We start from the raw sequence: 25,120 nt of genomic DNA, 5'->3' as shown, positions 1-25,120 counted from the left end.
CACATCAGACATAAGTTCACAAATCAAGATGTGATGCATTTAACGGTAGAGTGGACCTGACACATCTCAATGACAGTCAGTCCAACAAGCAGGAGGTAGGACTAGAGCAACAGCACTCGGCATGCAGACGAGGATCTGGACTGAGAGGCATCACATCACAATTCTTACATTTTGGAGATCTTCAGCTTCAACACGTACACAGTTTGTTAGCGCTAATGGTTTCATTTCCATTGCAATTTATTTAACAATGTGAAAGCCGATCAATCTGTTAATATTTTCAAATTCTGTGTTAAAACTAATCTTTTTAGCCTTGCGTTTATATTGACTTGATTAACTTATTTTAGTACTAAGTTACTTACATTTATAGATCTTTAGATTGTATTATTTGCTGTGATCATGCTAGTTTTATCAAGGGTCATATTGGCTCTCATAATGTAATAAATTGACCTCCAGGCTGCTGTCACATACATTGATCTATGAAACCTTTGACTGGTTTGACCCTTTCTGCAGTCTGTTCGGGAAACTGTAGGGTTTGATGAAGGGTTGATTTGTTTGATTCTATCCCACTGGCAGTGATGGCAGGTATGATATGCTTTGTTCAGTCAATTCCTCAGAGGTGTCCCTTAACTCTGAAGCTATAGGTTTTGGCCCTTGAGCTTTTAGCTTTAGGTAATTTGGTAATCTTCTCATACTATATGTGTTCACTGCACACAACATTACAGGTTGATGATTTCTAATTCTTTACTTGGAACACACACACACCTCAACCTAAGAGTTGAAACGTTCCCCTCTCTCACCTGCACTGATACCTATACAGTACTATAATTGCAATGAAGCTCTGCACAATACTTCTTAATGACATTTAAATGTGCCTACCCAACCTTAACATCAAAAGTAAAAAAACATCTTTGTATTGTACTTCATTTATCATTCGCTATTGGCTGCTTGGATGAGCTCACCTCAGAATATACATTTGGAAAGAAAAGAGACCACATTTAAGTTTATACTGCCCACTGGGAAAGGTTTAGCGGTAGCTTAGCAGTGCCAAACTTTAAATTGAGTTTTTTCTCCAGCACAATGAGGCTTTGATTACTTGGTGTGATCCTAATACAGCTGTCTCTTGCCAAGATTGAAAAGGGGGAATCAGTTGCACTCTGGCGACTGCAAGCTGTGCAAATATCTCTATTAAACAATGTCAATTTCATCCCTCTTATATTCCTGCTGGTGTAGGTTTGGCATCTGGCACTGAAATCTTGCTTTCATTCAGTGCATATGGCACTGCAGCTCTTCTCTTTTAATAACAACTATCTGCATATTGGAGGTAAGCCAGCAACCTTTGCTGAGTGGGAATATGGAGGCATTCATGTTCTCTGTGACATTTATGCAGGACATAGAAAAATAGTCTTAATTATCTGACTCATCCTTCTGTTATTGGCAGCACATAGAAGCTCTTATAGTTCATAGTGTTCCCTGGCATCAGCTGTTATCATGGAATTAATGAAATATGCTCTTTCTCTCTAAAAAGGAGCCCCAGCGGTCTAATGTCTCTGATTTGTAAGCAATGGAATCTGTGGTGGCATTCATAGAGCCTTTGTTTGGGATAGACATTTAATCACCTGAAGTGTATTGTTCATATTGAGTGAAATTAACACTGCATGTTTGAACAGCTAAACAGGACATTTCCCCTCGTGATAGCCAATTACTACATGCTAAAAAGCTACCTGAGCTAGCCTTGTTTCTAGCAATTTACCCCCAAAACACCAGAGACATACTGCTACTGCTACATAAAGCACAGGAAAGAAATAGGAGCAGCAGTTTTGACCTTTGACACTGTGTCCTATATAACGCAGCGTTTTAGTCACCCCTAAACTACAAAGCTCCTGGAAACTGTTCCAACAGAAAGTGGACTGAAAATGTTCAGATGACAGATTTTTCTCTCAGATTGAACAGCAACCACCTGAAAATTTCAGAGAGCTCCTCCACCTCAAACCCAGAAATGGATATTAATTTCTTTTTAAACAGGAGCAAGGAGCTGAAACTATTTACTTGACACTAGATTAATATTTTCTAAATGTTATCTGCATGGCACTAATTACAGTCTGCACTGACGGAGCTGAAGCTGGCAAGATTAATGCCTGGCTTTCAAGTGATGAAAAATTGAAAGTTCTAGTGTAATAAATCTTTTAAACAGCTCTGACAGCTCCTTCCCTGCAGGTCATCAGGTGTTGACAGGCTGGAGTTTTGTGGGACTGAAGGTCCAATTACTGTTATTGTTTAAGTTTCTGAAAAAAAAATCTGCATCCATCATTTTTTGTCCATTACTGTGTCTTACTATTATAATTTGCTTTTGCTCTTCCCAGCTGCTCTCAAAGTCACCCCGGTTGGACATGTTGGAAGCGGATAATAACGTGACTTGCCGACCCTCTAAGTTCTTTAACAGCCATTAAAACTGGGCTTTGCAGATATAATTGCAGCATGATTCTACAAATGCATGACCTTTTTTTCTCAAATATATAAAGAAAGTGGCTGTGGTGGGTAGATTGGGAGAAATTTAGTGTTTCAAGAACTGCCAGATTAAACATCAAAAGCGAGGACTGATGATAGCCTGCGTTTTGTGTGTTTGCCCAGTCAGGTGCACAAATGGTTAATGTCAATGTTCAAGTTCAACAAGAGTTCATGTTCACTTTATTCTCTGATTCATTCATGGACTGCAATGACTGAAGCTAAAGTTGTATGATTGCTTTTCCCTTCCTTCAAGTTCATATAAAAAAAATATTATGAAGTCATGCACAAAACCAGGCCCTGCAGTCACAGAGTTGGAGTGTGAGGAGTTCCATGATAGAGTTAAGTCAAGTGGAGATCAGAGTCAAAGGCAGAGCACGGCGAAAAGGACTTGTTGAACTCCATCAGAAAGTGAAGAAGTGTCCATAACTAGGCTGAATGTGAACAGAAGAGTTATCATTCTTTTCTCAGTATTTCTCAGTCCCGAGGCCGCTTCACAGCATGACGCCGGTTACAGAAGCAAAATTTTAGTTGATGCCCTTAGAGAAAGCTGGAAATGACTTTTTAAGGATGTTTGTTACAATATTTATGATTAATGGATCAAACTGTTTTAGATTTCTTTGCTTACTTTAGCATGGCTTAATTTATTCTTACCATTTTACATTCTTCATGAATATTTGATTTTATTTTTCCAGTGTTTATTTTCAAAGTTTAAAAGAAATTTGAGAAATTATACATGTAAGTAATATGTTGTAAGCAACTTTTTTTGCAAGCAGAAACTGTTATAAGTGCATAATGGATGTAAGGAATGTCAAATGTTTTGAGTGTATGAAATTATTTATTGGTTAATATCGGAGTCATCTATAAAAGATTTAAACTTATAAATTATAATCATAAACAATCTGTGGATATGTTATCCAAAAGTAGAATATTTGCTTGTGTTCTCCTGATAGTATTATTCGAGGGGGCATCTAACTGTTGTGCAAAAAAAAAAAAAATGGAGGCGAAACACAAGCTGCTCCATTATTCCAGCACCCTGATGTTTTGTCTCACCTTCTTTTCATCTCCGTCCTGCAGTAGCTGCATGTTGCTGCGTCGCTGGCTGTCAGTTCTTCTCAGGGTGGCACTCCGATGCTCAGGCAGGTCAGGAGGAGGGGACACACTCCGACCCTGAGGGTCAACCCAGGTATAAACATGGTTGGTGACATAGCCGCCTGGAATCCGGCCGACTGAACGTACAGAAAGACAAAGCTTTTTACTGCCCTTCAGCACCTGAGGAGAGGAGAGGAGAGGAGAGGAGAGGAGAGGAGAGGAGAGGAGAGGAGAGGAGAGATTCAGCCCACTTTAAACACAAGTAAAACATTTTTCTATTCTCAGAACATGTGAGTACACACAAATCCACATGTCAATCAATTTTATCTTATTTTATAAAGCCATAGCATACACCCACACACATACATGCATGGGCCCAGACACACCATGTGGTTGCAGCAGTGAATATTGAAGTGAGACACAACACATAAAAAGGCTGAAAGGGATATTTAGGAGAGAATTAAAGATTACATAGAAACAATCCATTTTTGTGATGCTTCTCCACCATCCAAACCCCAAATGACCAAACACCTACCTACATACACACACACACACACAACAAATACATTTCTACTGAAAATTGCTGTTGGCTGTGCCTCATTGCCTTCTGATAGCTTGCTGTATGTGCAATCCCTCCGCAGATCAATATATTCCCATGTGCCCGGTGGTCTGGAGAAATCAGACAGAACAGGGCTGAAGGTCTTAATGCTCAAACCATCTTTCTGCAGCAGAAACACAAAGAGGACCTCTGTTTTCAGACTGAAAATGATCACGAACACTCCTGATTTCAAAACTGACATCACAAACAGACAGTTTGCTCCTGCAGCAACCACTTCATGAGTTTTGAAAGGACAGGAAAGGTCTGTATATGGAAAGGCTTCATTTTGCTACCATCAATGTGTGTTATAGACTACAGACATATCAAATCAAAATTATTCCTCCATGTCAAGGCCCTAGTTGCAATAGAATGCATAGGCAAGGCATCTTTTTACCCAGTAACTATTTATAGCTCCATCTCCAGCCACTTCTATCAGCAATCTCATTCCTTTAGTCTTTACCAAAATCTCATGAGCACTGTTGCGGGATAGAACCAATCGAAAGGTTTAGAGCTCTCTTCTCACCACTCTGGGAAAGTAAAAAGCCTCCGTTACTGCAGCCAAGGAACATCAGATATCACAATCTGATAAAAAAAAAAAAAAACATCATCTGCAAATAGGTGAGATATCACCACAGCTGCCTTGACATCCTGTACATGAATAACCAGCAAACAAGAAGGGTGACTTGGTGCACACTAACCAGAGTACAATACTAATGTTGAAGGTGATTAAATCTATGTCTCAAATGAAAACGCACCCCTCACAGCTCAGACTGCAGAGAGACTTGAAATACAAGCTACATTCTGGACATGCTTGACCTTCTGTTGGATAAAATCAAACCTAAATGCTTCCTGATTTGATTTTAGGTGATCAGTCATCGCTTGACATCCCTGAAAACCACAAACACATTGTGTTGTCATTTCTACTTGATGAAAATGTCCTTGTTCTCTCTCCATTTAAAACTCTCTCTATGCTAAATATATTCATAGCTGTCAATTGCTTGAATTAATGTTACGTTTGAGAGAAATATTAACTATTGGTGTACCTTGACTTTCACTATGAATGAAAAGTCCAGTACAAATTAAATATATTATTATTATTACTATTATTGTTGTTGTTGCAGGTTGTACAGCCTTATGTATTTCTGCTGTGTAATGTCCCATATGTAATGTTTCATACATACAAGGGCATAGGTTTGGTTTTAAAGGGGCCTTATTATGAAAAACACTTTTTCAGTGCTTGTGTGTATATATTTGGGTCTCTGATGTGCTTATTCATGCACAAACTTGGAAATAAAACATCCCAGCCAGTTTGGTGTGGGCTGGCTTGCTCTGTACTCTTGTGATTCAACAGGCCATTCAGATTTGATGCCCCCTCTTACATCATTTGGGCCTTCATTGGCCCAAATGAAAATTTGTACTGCCCTCCCCCCCATCCATGCCTCTATCTGAGTCTCCAACTACTAAATTTCCTGAGGTCTGCCATGTTTTTCTCACAAATATCAGCCAAGACCTGGCTAAACTAAACTAAGCTAAGCTAGGCTAGGCTAAGGGCGTAAAATGTGCGTGTATTGCAGGGCTGGACCGAGGCACAGAGCCGCTGCTTGCTGACAGATGGCTGATGAGCACCGTCCAGCTCTGGAGGAGAGAGCCAGGGAGCAGAATCGAAGAGTCCTGTGTTGCTGCTGTCTCATCATCTGGAGGAATAAACACCCAATTCTTCTATAATCCAGAGCAGTTTACCGGTGGAAGGAGTTTATTTTTTAAACCTTTGGGATTAAGTGGATTCATCTTTATACTCGCCTCAGCTGCTGTCATCAATAATAAACATCTTAAATGCTGGTGAGTTTATATAATCTTAAAGTAGATATCTATGTGTATAAACAATAACGTTGCTGCCATATTTATTCATTTATTTCAATTAGACCACAGCAAAATCTAAGTTTATTTTGGGTTCATTCAGGCTGAGCTTCAGTAACATCACCGCGCTGGTTGGGGACTAGCTGGCAGTTTGGGGCGAATGAATGCAAATGACACAGTCAATGTCGCGCGAGTAACAGAAGGTGTGTTGGTGTGTTTGCTGCACTGCTCATTGGCACCGCTGTTTTCTCTGGCAACCATGTTTCTCCGGGTTTCATGCTCAACAGTTGCCATGGTAGCTAGCACACCCCGCAAAAAAAGAGTGGGGTGAACTCAAAACAGCTGTTCTGAACAGGGCTGTTTACACCAGATGAGAAGGCTGCTGTGGTGCTTGATCCTTGTGGTATTTTAACCAAAGAAAGTCAGAGACATTTTATTAAGACCCCAGGGAACTGTGTTAACTTGTGGAAAAGGGGTATAATATGGCCCCTTTAATTTTGGTAGGGCTATTTTTTGTTGAATGGGCAAAATCATTGTGTATGTGTACTTGCTCTCTATCACTCTATCCACTCAAGAGTTTCATAACAGAATCAGTGATGCTCAAACCTATCTTTAAAATAATCTCCAAAACTTTTAATTGTATTATTCTGAACTTCTGGCTAGATCTTTCACTACCACATCAGAGCTCACCTGAGAGGCTGCGGCTCACCTGTCTGTGTGTCTCTGTGCTGCTGCTGACAGGATTTTAATAATGAAATGATGACTGACAGTCACAAAGGAATCAGTTGGACAAGCTGTTGCTAATTTAGCTTATAAATAATGTTCATATGCAATAATAACTCTGCTCTTGATCCACTCATGGAAAGGAGAAGATAAGGCATTAAATACTAAATATTTCTCCCACTACTTTCAAAGATTAATGTTTGGACTAATTACAGAACATTCTTATTAATTAAGTAATAAGACTGTTACTGACACTTTGGTTCTTCTTTCAAAAGGACTAGATGTTGCATTTGGGAGGAATTTTCACCAACAGTGAAATTGTTTATTAAACAGCATGTCTGAGCAACAATCACAAATTAGCTAACAACACCTAAAGCCTGAAATTAAATATAATATCAAATGATCTTAGTTTTGTCCTGTGAAGTTGTTTTCAATTCTGTGACATCTGGATCATTTAAACTATAAACATGAACCTCTTCAGATTCTCCACCTCACCAACTCCACTACTACTGCTGCTGCTGATGCTGCTGCCAGGCTGCTGCTAGTCAACAATGTGCACAGCTTGAAGTTGAGGGTTGCCAGATCATCAGGTCGAGTATCCCCCATATCCTGCTCTCTCACTCTTTATCATAATAGCACACTTTTTTGCAGAAAACACAGAAACCTGGCAACTCTACAGAGATCTTCCCATTAACATTATGTGCAGTTAAAACAGCTAGATTGTTTGAGATTGGTAAAAATATCGGTAGGGACAATTCAGCAACAATATTGGTAGGGACATGTGCCTGCTGTCCACACCTACGCATACATGTTTCATGCTGTTTTTTAAGTATTCAATGAAAAATGCAGTGCAAAATAAATCTAAGAGGCTACATCATGATGAATCTCCAGTAGTCATTTCCTGCTTACTCTGTATGCAAGGTTGGTGAAATGACTTCTTGGGGTAGCTCTGTGTCCCTCAGGAATCCAAGTGAATGCTGTTACCAAACACAATATCCCTCCATTCTCTCCTTTATTGAGCCACAAATACATCTAACCCTCACATCAGTCTTCTTTCATCTGTCTTCTTCCTACAATACTTGCAAGAAAACTACTAAATGCTTCTGTTGAAATGCCTATGCTACAAGCAACAATTCAAATTATTACTTGTCAGCGTGCTGTGGATTTCAGAGGAGGTACGTCTCCTTGAGCATGACAATCTAGCTGAATCAATTTCACGATCCTGATTTGTGCTGAGAGATAATAACTTCAATTCTGTGACAACAAAACCCTGTCAGCAGTGGAGATCACTGACTGGACCAAAATGCCTGTCATCACTCCCTCCCTCTTTCACCTCCTCCCCTCTTGACGGACCGCATCAATGCAGAACTGTAGATAAAAGTATAGAGGAGATAAGTTCTGCAACACACGCTGCTAGTAGCCTTTATTCAAAGAGTGAGAGAAAGAGAGAGGCACACAAAAAAAACACAGTGTGAAGTCGTGAAGGCAAATTGCGTGTCTCCATGATTTTATTATTGTGTCAAGATTTTGAAACTGTGTCAAGATTTTGACACTATGGTGCCAAGATTTTTGACAAAGCCCATCTCCTTGTTGGAACAACACACATCACCAGCGCACGACATGTGTCACATGTCTCTGAGCCACCAGACATCACCAGGGGGTTGTGGGAAACGAAATGCAATCAGGATGGCATCATTTGCAGATTGAACATATCGCACATATAGCAAAGAGGGAAGATAAGTTTAAAAAAAATGTGAATGTGGAAGGTGATGAGACAGCTTCACGGAGATCTCAGAATGCAAAAACTTAAGTATTATATATGGAAGTTTAATTGGTGGTGCTGATTCCAAGCCACAGTTTGATTAAGGCTTCCTGTTGGTACAAAGCAGTAAAATATATTCATTTGTATACTAATAGAAAAACCTGTATAATTTATGTAAGAAAACACAAGTATGCAGGATAAACTGTACACTATTATTATGGAATTGGGCCACAGTTATAATTAGTTGTTTTAGAGAAGCATTGAAATTTCTGTGGGAGGATGATGATATCACTATAGATCTTTACAAATTGAACTGAAAAAGTTTTAATGGCATTGCAGCATCCACATTCTCAAGCAGATATTAGAGAGAGATTACTGGTGTGGTTCTTTATTTTGGTGATTGTTTGATCCATGGACACCGGCGTCTCTCTTAGACACTTTCCCAACCAGCTACAGAGCATCACTTTGATTGAATATTCCAAACAGGCTCCATGATGGTGTGTGCTGGTCTGAGAAATTTAACTGCATTTAGAGGAAATGAAGGAAGAAGTCAAAATGAGCAGTGTTTAGATGCAATGGGAAGCAAGAGCGCAGGGAGTCAGGGCAACATGACAGACAAGGAGAAAAAGGAAAGATGGAGGGTAATGGAGGCGATGGAGGAAGGGCAGCGGGTTTAACAGGTTGCTCTGTCCTGTGAATAAGAAACAGTGGTAATCGACGAAGCAGCCGTGGTACAGTGGTCCTAATGCGTCATCCCTGGAGGAAAAGTGCTGATTATGACACCGGGCTGATGAACCTCGGCTCTGCTCGCAAGCAGAACAAACAGCGCTGGGGAAATAATGGAAAATATAGCAGAGCGTAATGGGAAATGGCAACGGCAGGTAAACTGCTTTCAGACGATGCTGCGGAAAAAACAATATGCTCTCATGAGAGTCCAGGCAATCCATTTTATACACAAAAGCTGACTGCACAAAGCCCGGCGGTAGAGGCCATCCAATTCCATCACTCATAAATGCACGTCACATGCTGTGTACTGTAGAAGGTTTAGAGCTACAGTATAAGACGTGAGGGATTAAACCATAAACTTGGTTATATAAAGAGGATGTATTAAATGGCCCGACAGTGTTGTTAACTCTTATCAGTGGAGTAGTTTAATCTCCAAAAGTCATCAGAAATCATTAGATGATAATGTGTGTCAATTTGCATAAGTGTGACATGACTACACAACTATTTGAATATCAGAATGTGTTAGCGGTGTTCCCCTGACATCAGCCCCTTTGTGGTGCAACGCCACACCTGCCACAGATACATAAATAATAAAGAGATTATTATGAAATGTGAGGTCAGACGATAAAGTCGGGCGCAGTGGTGCACGAGTGGACGAACAACGCTGCTGTTACAGTTATTGATGAAAGAGCAGTTTGGCTAGAAGGTTAGGCTGCACTTCAGAAGCTTTATCATTGGTATATTACCACCAATGAAAACAAGTTATTCAATGGGATTAACACATTCTGAGCATTAATTTATTCTGTGAAAACATACAGGAGGTTTTCTTAACAGACAATACACTCCCCAGGCCATCAAATCAGTTATATGAAGGCAGTCTACGCCCTCTGCTAGTGTAAAGACTAGGTGATGTATAAAAACCATATATACGGTACAACATTTAGAAACATGTACATGTTTAAATTAGCACATATATTCAGGTTTTTTCACAGCGAGAAAAGTGCAGCTTCACTGAGGAGTATTGGAAACTTTGTTCAAGGGAAAGTAGTCAATAAATGTCCCCAAACCCTCTACTGGCAAAAGTTCTTTCATTTCATTAAAAACAATTCTAAAAAACTGATAATGTGTCTTAAAAGTCACCAAATCTAATGAAAACATTGCTAAGTTGGCAACACAAGGCCCCAAATGTAATTAAACCCCCAGTGCTCTACCTGATGTCCTATACTAAAACAAAAAAAGTCTCTGCTTTCATGAGGGTTTGGATAAGGTTTTGTTTCGGATAGGTGGATTTATGACAGAAAAAGAAAAAAAGAGTCCATCAGTCGTCGGCTAAAAGCATTTCTTCTGTGGTGCTGTCAGATGATTTGGCTGCAGAGTTGAAACCACTCAGTGCTAATTGTTCCTGCCGATTGCACACACTTAATAAGTTGTCATGAACACTCATAACGCACAAGTGAATTCAAGTGAATCAAAGCAAGTGATCTGAGCACACAGTCCAGTCACACACACACACCAACAAACATAACAACAAACACACCGACCTGAAAACATACAGATCTGATGTAAGAAACTGATACAGACATACGAAGGTAAATTGCCTTTCACCTGTTCATTTAGTGCTGTCAGAAAGGATCAGTCAAGCAGTAGAGATCTACTTTATAAAAACACACACACACACACACACACACACAGAGGTGATATTTATTAGAAAAATCTAATGTCATGAATTCACGTCTACTGCAAGCAAAATACTTACATTTTATATTTAAAATATGTACAGTTTCAGTATATCACATGCTCTTCAAGAATGTGGATGACTGGAAAAATATCTGTGTTGATCCATACTTTCAGATCCTGTAGCAAAATGTTATCAAGTAAAAGGAGTAACACTCACATTGTCCTGATTCCAACCAATTACCACGCAAACAAGCTTGCAAGCAGCGTGACATTTGCTAAACACAGTGGAACAACTTAAGCATGCACAATAAGGATACACACTTTTACGTTAAACCTCAATTATCTGGGAAAAGCTGCGTCTGAATGATTTTATCCCTGTATCAACTAAATGCTCCACAATATGGCATGTTTTTTTTTTCTCAAAAGAGAACACAGGACAAATGATTTACAGAGCAGATATGTACAGAATGCCTTAGTAGACAAAAAGGCAGTTTATTTTCAGTTGTATTTTATCATACTCAGGTCCCAGGCTCACCCTTTTTTTTTGCAAAATTTGAATTTCCTGGCTTCAGTAACGTACAACAATGGTGTTGAACCACAAGATCAAACACAAGATATGTATGCAGCATTCCCACACACACACACACACACACACAGCAGGAAGAGCTGGTGACACATAAAAAATATACACAAAACAAAACTGCAACACACAACACTGATGGCGTTCTTGTACTCCTGTTAGCGTTAAGACAGTCAGGAGATTAAAAAGGAGTGATACTCTTTGCTGGCACTGCTGCATTGTGGTTTCCACAGTGCGTTTGTCCAATTACAACACCCAGCAGTGACGGTAGGCCCGGTAAGCTCTGGAGAGCAAGCGAGCTGTAACAAAACTGGAATGCGTTTGTTTGATGGCTTGCTGGAAATCCGAGCGCGGCTGGGAGGCAAGCGGATCTGTCAGCGGTGTGAATGGATCATAGCCATCGATGCAGCGTTGGCACAATTTTCAAAGTCCGATCCATCTATCAGCCGTATGTGTTTGCGCCTTTGGGCGAAACGTGTCACCGGCAGCGAGTGCGCCTGTGAGCCTGTCGATGGAGTGTTTCTCTGACACTGATCGAGGTCAAAGAATAAACGCGGGAATCACATGTGCTCGTTTCCACATGGGTTGAGTTTACATGTGTCACACTGACATGTAAAACCCGCAATGTGCTGGTTTCACAGCACACAGCACAGTGAGTCACAATACTTTCGGAAAACAGTGTGTTTCTTTTGTTCTATTTTATTGAGCTCAAAGAAGGAAATACAGATCGAAATTGAATTCAAAACGCACAGTGGACTGTTTTGCTTTAAGCACATTCGAGGGTGTTCACATACATTTTGGGTGAACAGTTTAGGACTCCAAACTAAACCTTTTATACACAGTCCCACAGTGTGAGGACATTTTAGCAGGTGAAATATTTTTGAGGTGAATAAATGATAACTGATGTCTTTAATTCACCAAATTAGCCCTTAATTAATGCAGTTAAATGCTATAAACTGAGAAAATTGAAGAAACCAAATAACAATAACTTGTTCTCTCTTATTTCTGTCCTTTATGACAACATATTAGTCATGACAACAATTCACTGTACAACTGTTGCAGAGCAATTAACCACCTTTATCATATTGCATAGCGGCCGTCAATTAACATTGACCAGTGTGTCCTATTTTTACAACTTGAAAACATGCAGACATGAATCATCTTCAGGAACATGTCTAGACCTGTGAGGATAATTACTTTATCGACTTATCATACGATAATGTAATCACAGACATGATCATGTTGATATATTGACTTATCGTACCATATATGGACATGACCTTGATCATGTTCACCTCAATGTTGCCCACTGCGTTTACATGCATGGACATAAGAATGTCACCAACATTTTCGCCAGAATAAACAGCATAATTTATTGTGTGTGGTCTATTTGAGTCAAATAATCGGTTTACCTGTTTCAGCAGGTTGTTTCCAGAAAGTTTCAGCATTTTGATTGATACAGTTTTTGCTCCTGCTGTTAAAATTAAAAAAAGAGGAAGGCAGCGCATGAGACCCGCTCTTCCTCGGCCTCCACATCATGGGCAGATTTCCCACACTCCAAATTAGCGGCTGATAAGCTATTCATGTCACACTGGAGAAGTAGTCGCCACCATTCCTCACTGCACATGTCCCGAGCGGGGAATGCCCAAATGAGCGGTGCTGCTCATATGGCATTAACCATAAATAATATTTTTACAGAAGCCCGCCATCACTGCCCGGACATTAGCTACTACATGTCTGAGGTGGGAGCCATGTGCAAGCAATCCTCACTAACCTTGATCAGATCAGGGGAAAGACTTGTTTCACATTCCAATCCCAATGTCTGAATATTCATAAGACTTAAAAGTTCATTGCTCTTTGAAAGGGTGTACTTGCATTATTATGCTATTATATTATCATTATATCAGTGGCATAAAATGGTCTTAAAATGACAATAATATTGTTTATCACAATTATTTCTGGGACAAAATATCGTCCATGTCGTTCTAGTATGTTCTGACTGCACTATATACTGAGTATTTGTGTGTACTGTTTTGCCACGTGTGTGAGCATGCACATGCACATTTGTTGGACACAGAGACGCAGTTTAGGCCCCAAATGAAGTAAACACTTAGAAGGATTAATGAGTAATTGACAAGGCCACAACACAGAGACTTAATGGAGGCAAGTCATCAATCACAGGGATTAGCTAGAGGGAAACATCCACAATGCTCTGCCCAAGTCATCTCCACTAATCCTCCCATTCCCCAATCCATCTCTCACTCTCTGTATCTCTCTGTAATTTGAATAAATGTCACAAACCACCTGCAGAAACACACACACACGTATGCATACATCACTGCAGGATAGGACATGCATATAAAATACAAACAACACAATGTGACCGACAGTGAAAGCATGAGAAGAGTCAAAATGTAGTGATTAACAGGTCGGTATAAACACTAACCTCCTTGCAATTTCTTTTCACTATTTTCTGCTGTTGAGCCCATCCTTTCATCACACTTAGAGAAAGCACTCCTTAAGGTATGTATCATAATGCCTACAAGTCCCTGATATTTCTAGACTATTGCCATTTATCATTTTAAGGTGAACACAGAGAGAGATCTATGCTGGCTTTCTACAAATAACAGGGTGGATAATATACATAACTGTTATCACTGTGTCACTGAAGACAAAAGGTTCAAAACACACTTGTAATTTTTTTTTATCGTACAAAACAACAATGCAAGAGTCTGAGATGTACGCACAATGATGAATGTTACGTTGAGTTAGAAAATAATAAAATGGAGAGTTTTTGTTAGTTGTAGCCCTAACAGGGTTGTTCTGACAAACATCCATTACGTCCATGAATCCACTGTTCCATTGCCACCACAAGCAAATAGTCCCAGAATTTGGCGGCTTGTGTTTCAGCAACATCTGAAGAAACATAGACCGCTAATGGTTTTAAAACGACCACATTTGTTTGAGACATAAAATCATTTTTGTATGTGACATCCACCAGACTCATCATAGTCTTTGTAATTTACTAATGTTTGTATTTATGTTGCACAGGCGACGTTAACTGGTGTAAAGGAAAAATGAAAGGTGAGACAAAAAGGAAAGAAATTGGTGAAGAATTTTCAGAATTGTACTTGTTTATTGGACTTTTTATTGAGTCTTATATTGGATTGGTACTTTAGTACTGTTGCTGCGGGTGCCTTTTAAAAAGTTTCCAACAGTGCTTTCTTATTTTTACTTTAAGAGATATTTTAGAGAAGTTTTTCTTTGTCTTGAGGTCAGGCTTGGTTGGAAATCTGAGCCATTGTGGGCCTGTAAAGCCCTCTGAGAAATGGGATGTAATATTGGGCTATTGAAATGTACTTGACTCGATTTGAAGTACACGCTAAGGTTCCTGGAATCTTGAAGAAATCGAAAAGGGCTTTTATAATTCAGTGATATTTATTAATAAATGCTGTGGGTGTTACATACAGCAAAGTACATACAGTATCTGTTGGTGTGGGAAGAAAGCCACAAAAACATGTAACGAAAACTCCAACTTCACACCGTAGGAACCTGAGATTTTTGGACTTCCTTGCTGTGAAACAACACTGCAAACTGTTGCAACAAAGTGTTAAAAGGGGATATACAATGTCCTAATTACACAGTAGTCAACACTGAATTACTTGAAATTGTTCAAAAAGAAAAAGACTGTCAAGATGGCTGGTGGGGCCATGGATCAATCTACCCCCCACTCGTTCCTTCACACCAGCTCATTAATCAAACCTGCCTCCTATAGCTCCTCTCCTCCCTCTCATATCTCCTGTATTGAACGCCATATCTCTCAGCAGCTGTAATTTACGACGCCTCCTCCCGGACACAGATGCCCGACGTCTTTCACCGGCATTTACTCAGAGTGAGAGAAAGCAAAAGTAAGAGCGGTGAAGGCCGATTCAGAGCTCAATCTCTGCTCGAGTTAGACACATTCCACTTAAATCCTTGCATCTAAATATAAATAGATTTCTCTCTTTCATATTGTACACCTGGGAACAGCTGCATTCATCATTAATGTTTCATAAAGCATGTACAATCAGCTCTCATGTCACATTATTAATAGAGCTGGGTATAAAAGAATGAATTGGTACTAACCCTTGACAAGCAGCAGAAGATTTAATTTTACATAACTGATCATTGAACATAAACCGTTCTCTGTTCAGAAGTGGCTGAGATTGACACTAAAATGAGAATAGCTGGTCCACCTTAAAGGTCAGTCCACCTAAAGTGAGCCTGGTCAGGTTAGGATAACCCATTGCCGCTAACTTCGGGGCTAACCCCCTTCACTTTTCCAGCTGTTGGGGAAACAATAGACAAGACTTTTCTTGGTCTTGAGAAGCTGCAGCATTTATTGAGTGAAACACTGTAGCCTGTACTGCACATTTACTGCCGGTTGACAACTTACTACTAACCTTTTCCTCTGCTCCGCTCGCATTCACAGTTACTCGCTCAACCACGCACTCGATATGCACACACATTACACACTGCCCTGTTCCTTAAAGGAGATACGCTACCAAGAGTTTTCCAGGCAACGACACAGAGGTTGACTCACGTTTCGGAACAGCGCTGTACAGAGGCTCTTTGACGCTATTGATTTCTGAATGAATGGATATTTGGCGTTATTTTTGGCATTAAAAAGATCATTTTTTGGCTTGGTGGGGGTTCCCATTGGCCTGGTGGCCTGTACAATTAAAGGGGGAACATTGGACTTTCTTTTATTCTAAACTATACAAAAGCTGACCTGCAAGTGGCAATGGCGTCTGTTTCCGCTGCTCAAACCGAATCAATTTAAAATGCTCCTCCACTCGCGGATGCATTGATGTACCTCAGCATTCAGACAGGAGCTCCGCCTGGAGCCATCGGAAAAGTGTCTGAGATATCAAATGGAATGGTTTTAAGTAATTATCACTGCTTCGGCTTGGAGCCTCTCTAAAGGATATGCCAGGACAAATTGACTTACAGCAGTTACAATGGTAAATTCAGATAGGGGTAAAGAAGTGAAGGTGCTTAACTTAGGGTGAAAATGTAAATTAGACTAAACCTGTTCTTTCATTAAGCATAATGGAGCCAGACTACATGTCTAATTTTCTCATTTCGAAGTTTCAGTCTGAAGAATAATTTACATGATATCAGACTGTGTCTTACCAATTGGATATTAAAAAAATACTTGACATGCATGAAGGATGCTTTTGGTTCCTTTTTTTTTTGGTCTGTCTGTTTGCAGGAGATGTGAAAACTGCAGATTTGGTGGAAAGTCAGGCCATGGGGCATAAAACAAGAGAGGACAGAGAGCAAGAGATGAGAGTCTAAAGCCATGCTAGTGGCTCTGTGAAGTTGTACTTGAGTAAAATGCTAAACCCAACATGGCAACATGCTTACAATAATTAAGCTAACATACTAATGTTTAACATGTGTAATAATTACCATGGTTGCCATCTAGTTTAGCATGTTAGCATGCTAACATTTGGTAATTAGCACTAATTAGCACTGCTGAGGCTGATGCGACTGTCACTTCCCATCTTGCAGGCATTTAATTATAAACCAAAGTATTGGACAAATTACATTTTTGACCTATTAATGATGCAAGACAAAAAGTCAGAAGATCACCAATTCATCTTGAGGAGGACATTAATGTGCCAATTTTCATACTGGCTTGGTTTCAGACATTTAGCTGATGTGGCCATTACAACACACAACAATAGCGAGAGTAGAGTTTACAGTCTGTTGATGAAGGACATTTCCTGCAGACAGAACACATGCAGTCACGGCTGAGGAAGAACACACACTGGGGGTCAAACAAGTGACTCCTCTGTCAGTGGGCGGCCTTTCTATCCAGAAGGCTACCTCACTGCCCACAAATGTACTAACAGCCTCTCCATCTGAAGACTTTATTCATCTGTCCTCATTTCCTTAAGAGACACTCCTGCAGGCGAGAGACATGAATTATGGAGAACAGACACTAGCAGGAGCTTGTGCGTGTCTGAACGTTGTATAAGATGGTCTCATTACGCACAACTAAACTGTGAGTGTCTGCAAGTGTGTGTCAGTATTTATTCTATGTCTGTGTGTGTTTTTCCGTAGCTGCATGTGAGTGTGTGCTTATCTTTGTTTTCAGTTTGTTTGTGTGTGGGAGGATCAAAAGACTGTGGAGGCAATAAAGTTTCAGCTGTGGTACCTGGATAAGAACTTTCTCATGCCTGAAGAGCTGCTGTGTTACTAACAAGTGTAGATAGTCACATTATGCATTATGCAAACTTCGATACAACTGTTGATAGGAAACATTTCCTGACGATGCACAACGGCCTATCAAATCACAGGAACTAAGCTATTTGTAACCAATCATATGGCAGTATTTTACACAGCTCACTCCCCCCAGAACGGTTGGTTGACTTAGCTGAACAAACCACATGTTACTGTTTTGATTATACAAGAGAGTCTTGAAAGAGATGAATGCTTCTTCAGAGGAAACTTCAAGTGTCGATGAAGAAAGTGACAGCTCAGCGACCGTGACGACCGTAAACAAAGGAGATATTATGGATGAACAAGGTAAAAAGACGTTGTGTATGTGGCAGAACTTTGGCTATTTAAAGTCTGACTGCAACAGAGTTGACCACATATTGTAAACTCTGCCAAAAACATGTGCCAACCAAAACAGGAAATACCACAAACTTACCTTAAACACTGTCACCCGACAGAGCACACAGAGCGCAAACATTAACAGTCACAACCACCAGCAAACATGTCACCTGGAACAAGCCAGGAACTGCTCAGAGAAAAGCCCAAGCAACAAACTGTCATGTCTGTGATTTCTAACAGTGAAGACCCGATGAACGCATTGCGTCGCAAAGTTTGCCCCCTTTCATATTCTATGGGACATAGAGTGAGTGAATCATAGTGAATCATTTCGCAGGGCATACAATTTGTCATGCAAATGAGGACAAAATTTGCCAGGAAGTGGTGTAGTGAAACTGACGGAGTGGTTTGATGGTGGACCAGGAAGATATGAGAAGATGTGCGTGGAGGAGAAAATAATTGTTGCCGTTTCAGGAATTTGACTTCTATACAACCCTTCCCTACCAGATTAGAAGGACAAAAGACAAAAGAAAGACAAAACAAATGCATTGTTTATTTACACAATGCTTGCTAAGAAATGCTAACAGGCCTTTGCCAGACGGTGTTGACATAGCGACGAGTGAGAAGTAGGTCTTCCCCATAAGTGAAATTCATGTAACGTATCATTTAAGAAAGCACTGTTATAGCACTCCAGCTTATGAACCTACTGCAAATGCCAACATCTGTCAGTTTTGATGCTACTCAGTTTGTGAACTACTGGTGTGTTTACATTGTGTTTCTGTGCCCTACTGGCTCACCTGTCAATCACACAACACACCAGCCCACCCACTCAGACGCTTGGAGCCTAAATGAACTTTTCTGATATCTACTTGTTTTGTTTTTTCTTTTTTCCTGTACTATACACACACATATATATTTGTATAAACAATTTACAGGATCTTTCACTGCAAAAAGGGATTGTTTTTGCAATTTCAGATGGATTTGAGCATGAAAATTTCAAATAGGAGTGATACCAAGAGTCGCCTTTATCCCGCAGAGCAGAGAGGAAATAAGCGGCTGCAGGCTTCTCATCAGCATGCTGGTCAAACAGCGAGCTGAGCCTGCAGGAGATCCCTGAGGTCTGACATCAATGGGGAGAATGGCACATACCACAAACACACACACACAAACCAGTCCTACACATGCATACTGTATTTTTTTTCCTAGGTCACCTTTAATGTGCACCGCAGTGTTGCCATGTGACATTGAAAACAAATAATAGATAATTACTAAGACACAATAATGCAGTGAATGATGAAATAACTAAAGAGTCCTGCATGTGGAGCTTTATTATCTGCATCATTTTAAGGATGTTTTGGTTAAGAGTAGGTGTGTTTTTACAAAATGAAGTACAATCACTTACTTCCATGTTTAATTGCAACACTTGAATGACACCCGAAAGCACACATTTTTTTATTGTATAAAATTTTTAAAACTTTTGCATTTGAACCATTTGATGTTTTTTATTACTTTGGGGGAATAAATAGCAACATATCATGTTTCAGTACACATACTCTGAGCTGTCCTCATCACAGCTTGACCTTGTTTACTATAATCTATAGCAGAAAACCACAACAAATTTTGGATGAACGGAGTGAAACTGCTATTTTAAAAACAAAATCAAAATCGAGATCGAGAAGTGGTGAACCTGAAGTGTAGGTGCACTCTGTAAAGAATATATGAAAGGAATGGATTCCCATCACACTGAACAAATACGCTTTCCCACAGTACATAAAAGAAAACATACTATAAGGCCAGCTGAACCTCTATAACAGTATTTGATTTATTATTCAGCTTCACTGTGTGTTTGGTTTAGGTTCATACAGCAAAGAGGAGCAAAGAAATCGAAAAGACAAGAAGTGATGCAAATGAGTACAAGGAGAGGAGACTTACTCATTTCTTACTCCCTTGAAGTCTCACGTCTTTTGTTACATTGTATATCAGAGAAAATGATGAGCCACAAGGAGGACTCACAGCAGTGAACTGTGAGCTTCTGCATTATCCTGTTATAACGTTGCATCATTTATTAAACGCGTGCTGCTGTTTGAGGGAGAGCAGCTGTGCAGCAGCCCAGCTTTCTTGCATGTAAAAGCCGTTGCACTGCACCGACAACATCCGTCAATCGTAAATAGATTACGCATTTGTTTTTCAATAGTATATTGATTTATATAAAATCATCCTCGTGTGACGGGCCTCTGCTTTGCTCTCGTGATATTTATTCTACTGTCCTAATCAGCCATACCATAAATTAATCAATACTGATGACTGACAGGAAACCGAAAGCCTCTACTGACTGCACGGTCGGTTTATCTTCATATATTTGTGTCTCATTTTTCCCTGTGGTCTTCTTTCCTATCAGCCACAGTAAAGACACAGAGAGAGAGAGAGAGAGAGAGAGCGAGAAAGAGAGAGAGAGAGAGCTGAAGTAGTTCCAGAGGAATCACTGAGACGCTTTGAGCTCCTGTAAAACTCAGGATAAAGAGAAGCAGGGACAGCCAAACTATACACAAGCATCCAGGTAATAAACACGTCTGATCATCCTCTGCCAAGAATGTCATCAAAGTCTACTTGATCTACTTTCTGCTGAACAATTTCGACAGGAAAACCTTTCTGAAACACAAAGCGCTGTGGCGGGGTGAAGCTGCGCCACTAAAACATAAAACTGAGAACCAGAACGCATGTGCCTGTTCTGAGAAACCCCCTAAAAATACAACTTTTTTTGATGAGCTCTCTGTTCCCCATGTGCCTGGCAAGTTAAAAGCCATTTAGCGTTTTTATTCAATATGAGTTTATGAATGTACTGAAGCTTTTTATGGGACCAGTTTAGTAGGCTGGGCAAGCAGTCAGAATCCTGCAGTCAGCACCAATAAATAACCATTGCTCCAGACCGAGCAGGGGTTGATACCGTCCAGGTCCATGAAGGACACTTAAGCGTCATAGCCAATTAAAATATACAGCTGAGTGGGACAGGTGGTCATGAATAATGCTGCACAAACCAGTGCATTTCCTCACACAGTTTGCGCAGGTACTCCACCTGTGTCCACCAGCGAACATCGGGCTGCTGCATGAGGCTAAAGAAAAAATTGAAATTACACTGCAATAGAGTGAAATGTTACAATAAACACCTTCATTTAGTTACGGTCTGGAGAAATTCAAGGAGGAAAGTCAGTTAGAAAAGGGCAATTGAAGGCTCACTATTGCTTATCCTATTCCAATTTCAAAAAAGAAAGTGATCAGCAGTTTTATTTAATAAAGCTGAGACCGTCCTCACCAGAAAAACAGTGTCCTCTCATGTTGATACAAAGAATCAATATTCTCTCTCTGTTTATGAACTATATGACATGAATTATGACAACTGAGGATATGTATGTGTGGGAGTGTTAATAGTCGACATGCTGACACATTTTGCTGTTAGGGGTCACGGTGGCTTCATTCTGTGAACAGCTACAAAAATTTGACGTGCGAGAGCAACTGAAGAAAAGGGCGGGTGGGTGTTTCAAAACTCACAGTCAGCTGATTGGCAGCCACATTAATTAAAATGTCTTTTTTTCCTTAATGAGACTTTATCTGCGACATCAAAGCTTGACAGTATGGAAAATTATAGTAACCACTGTCAAAACTAAATGGGTACCAAGACAATTAACTCAAAGTGATAAAAAGGTACAGCCTAGTCTGGGGTTCATGGTTTGATCACCGGTAGCCTCACACTGCACAAAGTAGCTAAATAATGCAATACAAACTGACATGAAGGTGCCAGACTGCTTCAGAGATGTTATGAAACAAGTTAGATGACAACAAAACAATACAGACTTATATGAGAGTTCTTGAGATTTTGCCTCCGTGTTATTTCTCACAGTGAAGTAATTAGCTTCTCTGCCTTCCCCGTTAGGGACTGTTTAAGCCTTGAATGATTTCAAATATTCTAAAGTGAGCCGCTTCATCTAGACTGTAAGTCTTCTATCAGCTGATCAAGCAACACAGAGAGAACGATGCTCCCTGCAACCAAAACAGACTCTCTAATCTGAGATGTGTCATCATTTCTGTCTCATTTCCTGTTTCATTTCGGTTTGAGCTGAAGTCAATCTCAGCACAAATAAGCATCTTAATGCTCTGACATGGGACAAGGAGTCTTTATAGTCTTTATAATACTACTTCAGTACACAAAAATAGAAATACTGCAGCTCATCTGGCACTTCAATTATTGGTAGAAGTGTCCTCCCCCCATGTTATTGCTTCCCACCTTTCACATTGTCATTTCTTCTACTGTTGATATAAAACTATTAGTACAGCTTTAATAGTTTAAGAACATTTTAAGATGTCAGTTCATGAGGAAATTAAATATGATCTCAAAGGTAATGTACATTGGTAAAGACTCCTTTCAATTTATTCTTGAAATGACTCCAATCACATCACTTCTTTAAATGGCTGTAATAACTACAGTGTAAACACCATTCAATGCATTGAAATGCATTCCGGCTTTCAAACTCCACTGATATTTCATGACTGTGCTAAAAAAAAAAAAAAAAAAAAGAAAGAAGAAAAAGTCTGTCACAATCCCTGGCTGACCCTGTTTGACATGTACCTCTGCACACTCCGTGACATTGTCCTGGGAATTCAAAGACCTCTGAGAAGGCAGCACTGCAGTAACCTCCTCAGGGCGTCCGTATCTTATCAAACAACACTCCCAGCATCCTGCGGTGCTGCTCTGTCTTACGAGCGCCTCTCACCGCAACACGCAGCTGTTTTTCATGCTTCCAGTGCTCAGCTATGCAGAAAATTAACTCCAGCGGCAACAGCCCATCCACACAGGCCAATCTAAACACAGTCCCCACCTCTATCCATTTCACTCCATCTCTCTTCCTTCGTCTCTCTCCTGCACACACACACACACACACACACACACACACACGCACACAAGATGACGTTTCCTGTACACCCTTTCCCCATCAAACGTCCATCCACACCTCCGCATCAGCGACAGTCAATCACTTGTGCACTATTTCATTTGCAGGCATGCATTAGCTCCCTCTACATGTCTCCTGTCTTTACATATGAAGCCTCTCACACCGTGTACCAGTGAGCTCTATCACTCTCCACAGTTATGCACACAAAGTTGAACAAAAATAATATTGTCTCAACTTGGTTATTGTAGTACTTAAGTATTACATATTATTTTTAAAACCAAAAGACATTCATAAATAATGAAAACCAGGGAGCTTAATCAGCTGACCGTGTAATTGCAAACGTCCCCAGTTCAAACTCATGAGTAGGCTATTTTAACAGCTTGGTTTTGCCTAAAAAGTGCAGACCATGAATAATATTACACTCTTATTATAACACTTGCAGGTATAGTGGTCAATAAATAACGAAATACAAGAACTACTTGCACATCAAATGTGATTCGACTCGGAAAATTCTGGTTTTGGGAACAGCCCCAGAAACCACTCCAGTGCTAAACATCATGTCTCAAATGATTTGCCTCATTGGTGAGTGTGATGCCAGGCAGGTCTTCACTGACATGGTGGCACGGTGTTTCATTCTGTTGTCAGCTGTGCCTGTCGCTGTGAGCTCCTTCCCTCCTCCACAACACACACTCATGGTAGTGGCAGGTCTAAAAAGACGTGGGAGGACAGGGGATGTAGAAACAGATGGGTGCTGGCACCAGCTGAAAACCCAGAGTCTGACACTAATGGGCCCGAAGAGAGACAGAGAGAGACGGCCCCATCTGGGCCTGATACTGCTCAACCAGCCAACAGCAAAACACGGATTTAGGAAACAGACAATAAAATGTCCTGTTGCCCAAACACAGTTAGGCTGCTGAAACCGTTCTACACCTCTGATCTGATTTATAGAAAAGTCCTGGCCTCAAAATATGATTACACAAGTGGCTGAGTGTGTGAATTTATAAATCTAGAGGTTGATATGTGAATGTTTCCACCTGAAATGCAGGTTGAGTTAAAGAACCATACCGCTGGTTTTGAAGATTTCAGACATTTGTTACATGTACAATACATTAAAGACAACCATTTTTCAAAGTGTGTTTTTGGTTATTTTGGTTGCCATGGTTGCCATTCCTCCCACTACTGTGATAAAAACTACTGTAGAGAGTTGAATGTTGTTTCAGTTTAAGTAGCATTTTGCTGAGATTACATATTTGCAGTTTTCCTACAGGTAATTTTTACGCAACTGTCCCCAAAAATGAACTAGAATTTAGTTATTTGGTTATCATAAAACACCACAGTTTCTACATTCATTCTTGTCAAAGGACACTGCAGTAAATTTTGACTTTATTTGGTTTTTCATATTTGAGAGATGATAGAGAAAACCAAACAAAACTCCCCATTAAAATATCAATAATAAAGTAAATGGACTCGGTACCCAAATGCTAAGGTCATTATCAGCGCAGATACCAATCCAATTAATTAAAGCAGTTTAGACATAATATTTTTTTATCAGTTAAAATAATCAGTGCTGTTTAATTGTCCCTTTGCAGATGAATGCAGGCATGCAGAAGGATCTCTTAAAATCTACTGCTGATTACAAACCAAAGAGTATTTTTAAACATAACCGTGATGCCAAATGTGCGTTTCATTTCTCAGTCAGCCAGTTTCCACTCATTACCTACAAAATTAGACCCATCAACTACAAATCTCTGTATCTACCAAGACCTCAAGGGCTGATTACTCAGATGAATACTTGTTATGAAATGTTTCTGACGCAGAGAGTTGTGTTTTCCAGCAAACCGCGACATTAATATTAAAATTACATTTGTCGCTGGCTTCCTCTGGGCTCACCCTGGTTTAAATGTTACAAAAATCAGTCATGCTGAATCCAGATGTGCGTATTAAATGAAAGCAAAAACTGTAATGATTTTAACATGCAGCTTTTCCAAACACACACACACACACACACACACACACACACACACACACACACACACACATATATACTTGGTACATAT

At 40.0% G+C, this 25,120-nt stretch overlaps 1 protein-coding gene across 3 annotated transcripts in view; it reads right to left on the bottom strand.

Moving 5' to 3' along the window:
* whrna (whirlin a) overlaps window positions 1-25,120 on the bottom strand; it is a 139,828-nt gene that overhangs the window by 75,567 nt on the left and 39,141 nt on the right. For all 3 annotated transcript variants that reach the window (XM_042394650.1, XM_042394647.1, XM_042394649.1), the window contains exon 2: window positions 3,556-3,774. In XM_042394650.1, the coding sequence (XP_042250584.1) occupies window positions 3,556-3,774 (219 nt within the window). The remainder of the gene's footprint in view (window positions 1-3,555; window positions 3,775-25,120) is intronic.

This window comes from Thunnus maccoyii, chromosome 19 (assembly GCF_910596095.1).
Source record: "Thunnus maccoyii chromosome 19, fThuMac1.1, whole genome shotgun sequence".
NCBI lineage: Eukaryota > Metazoa > Chordata > Actinopteri > Scombriformes > Scombridae > Thunnus > Thunnus maccoyii.
This window is presented reverse-complemented; position numbering and strand designations above follow the sequence as displayed.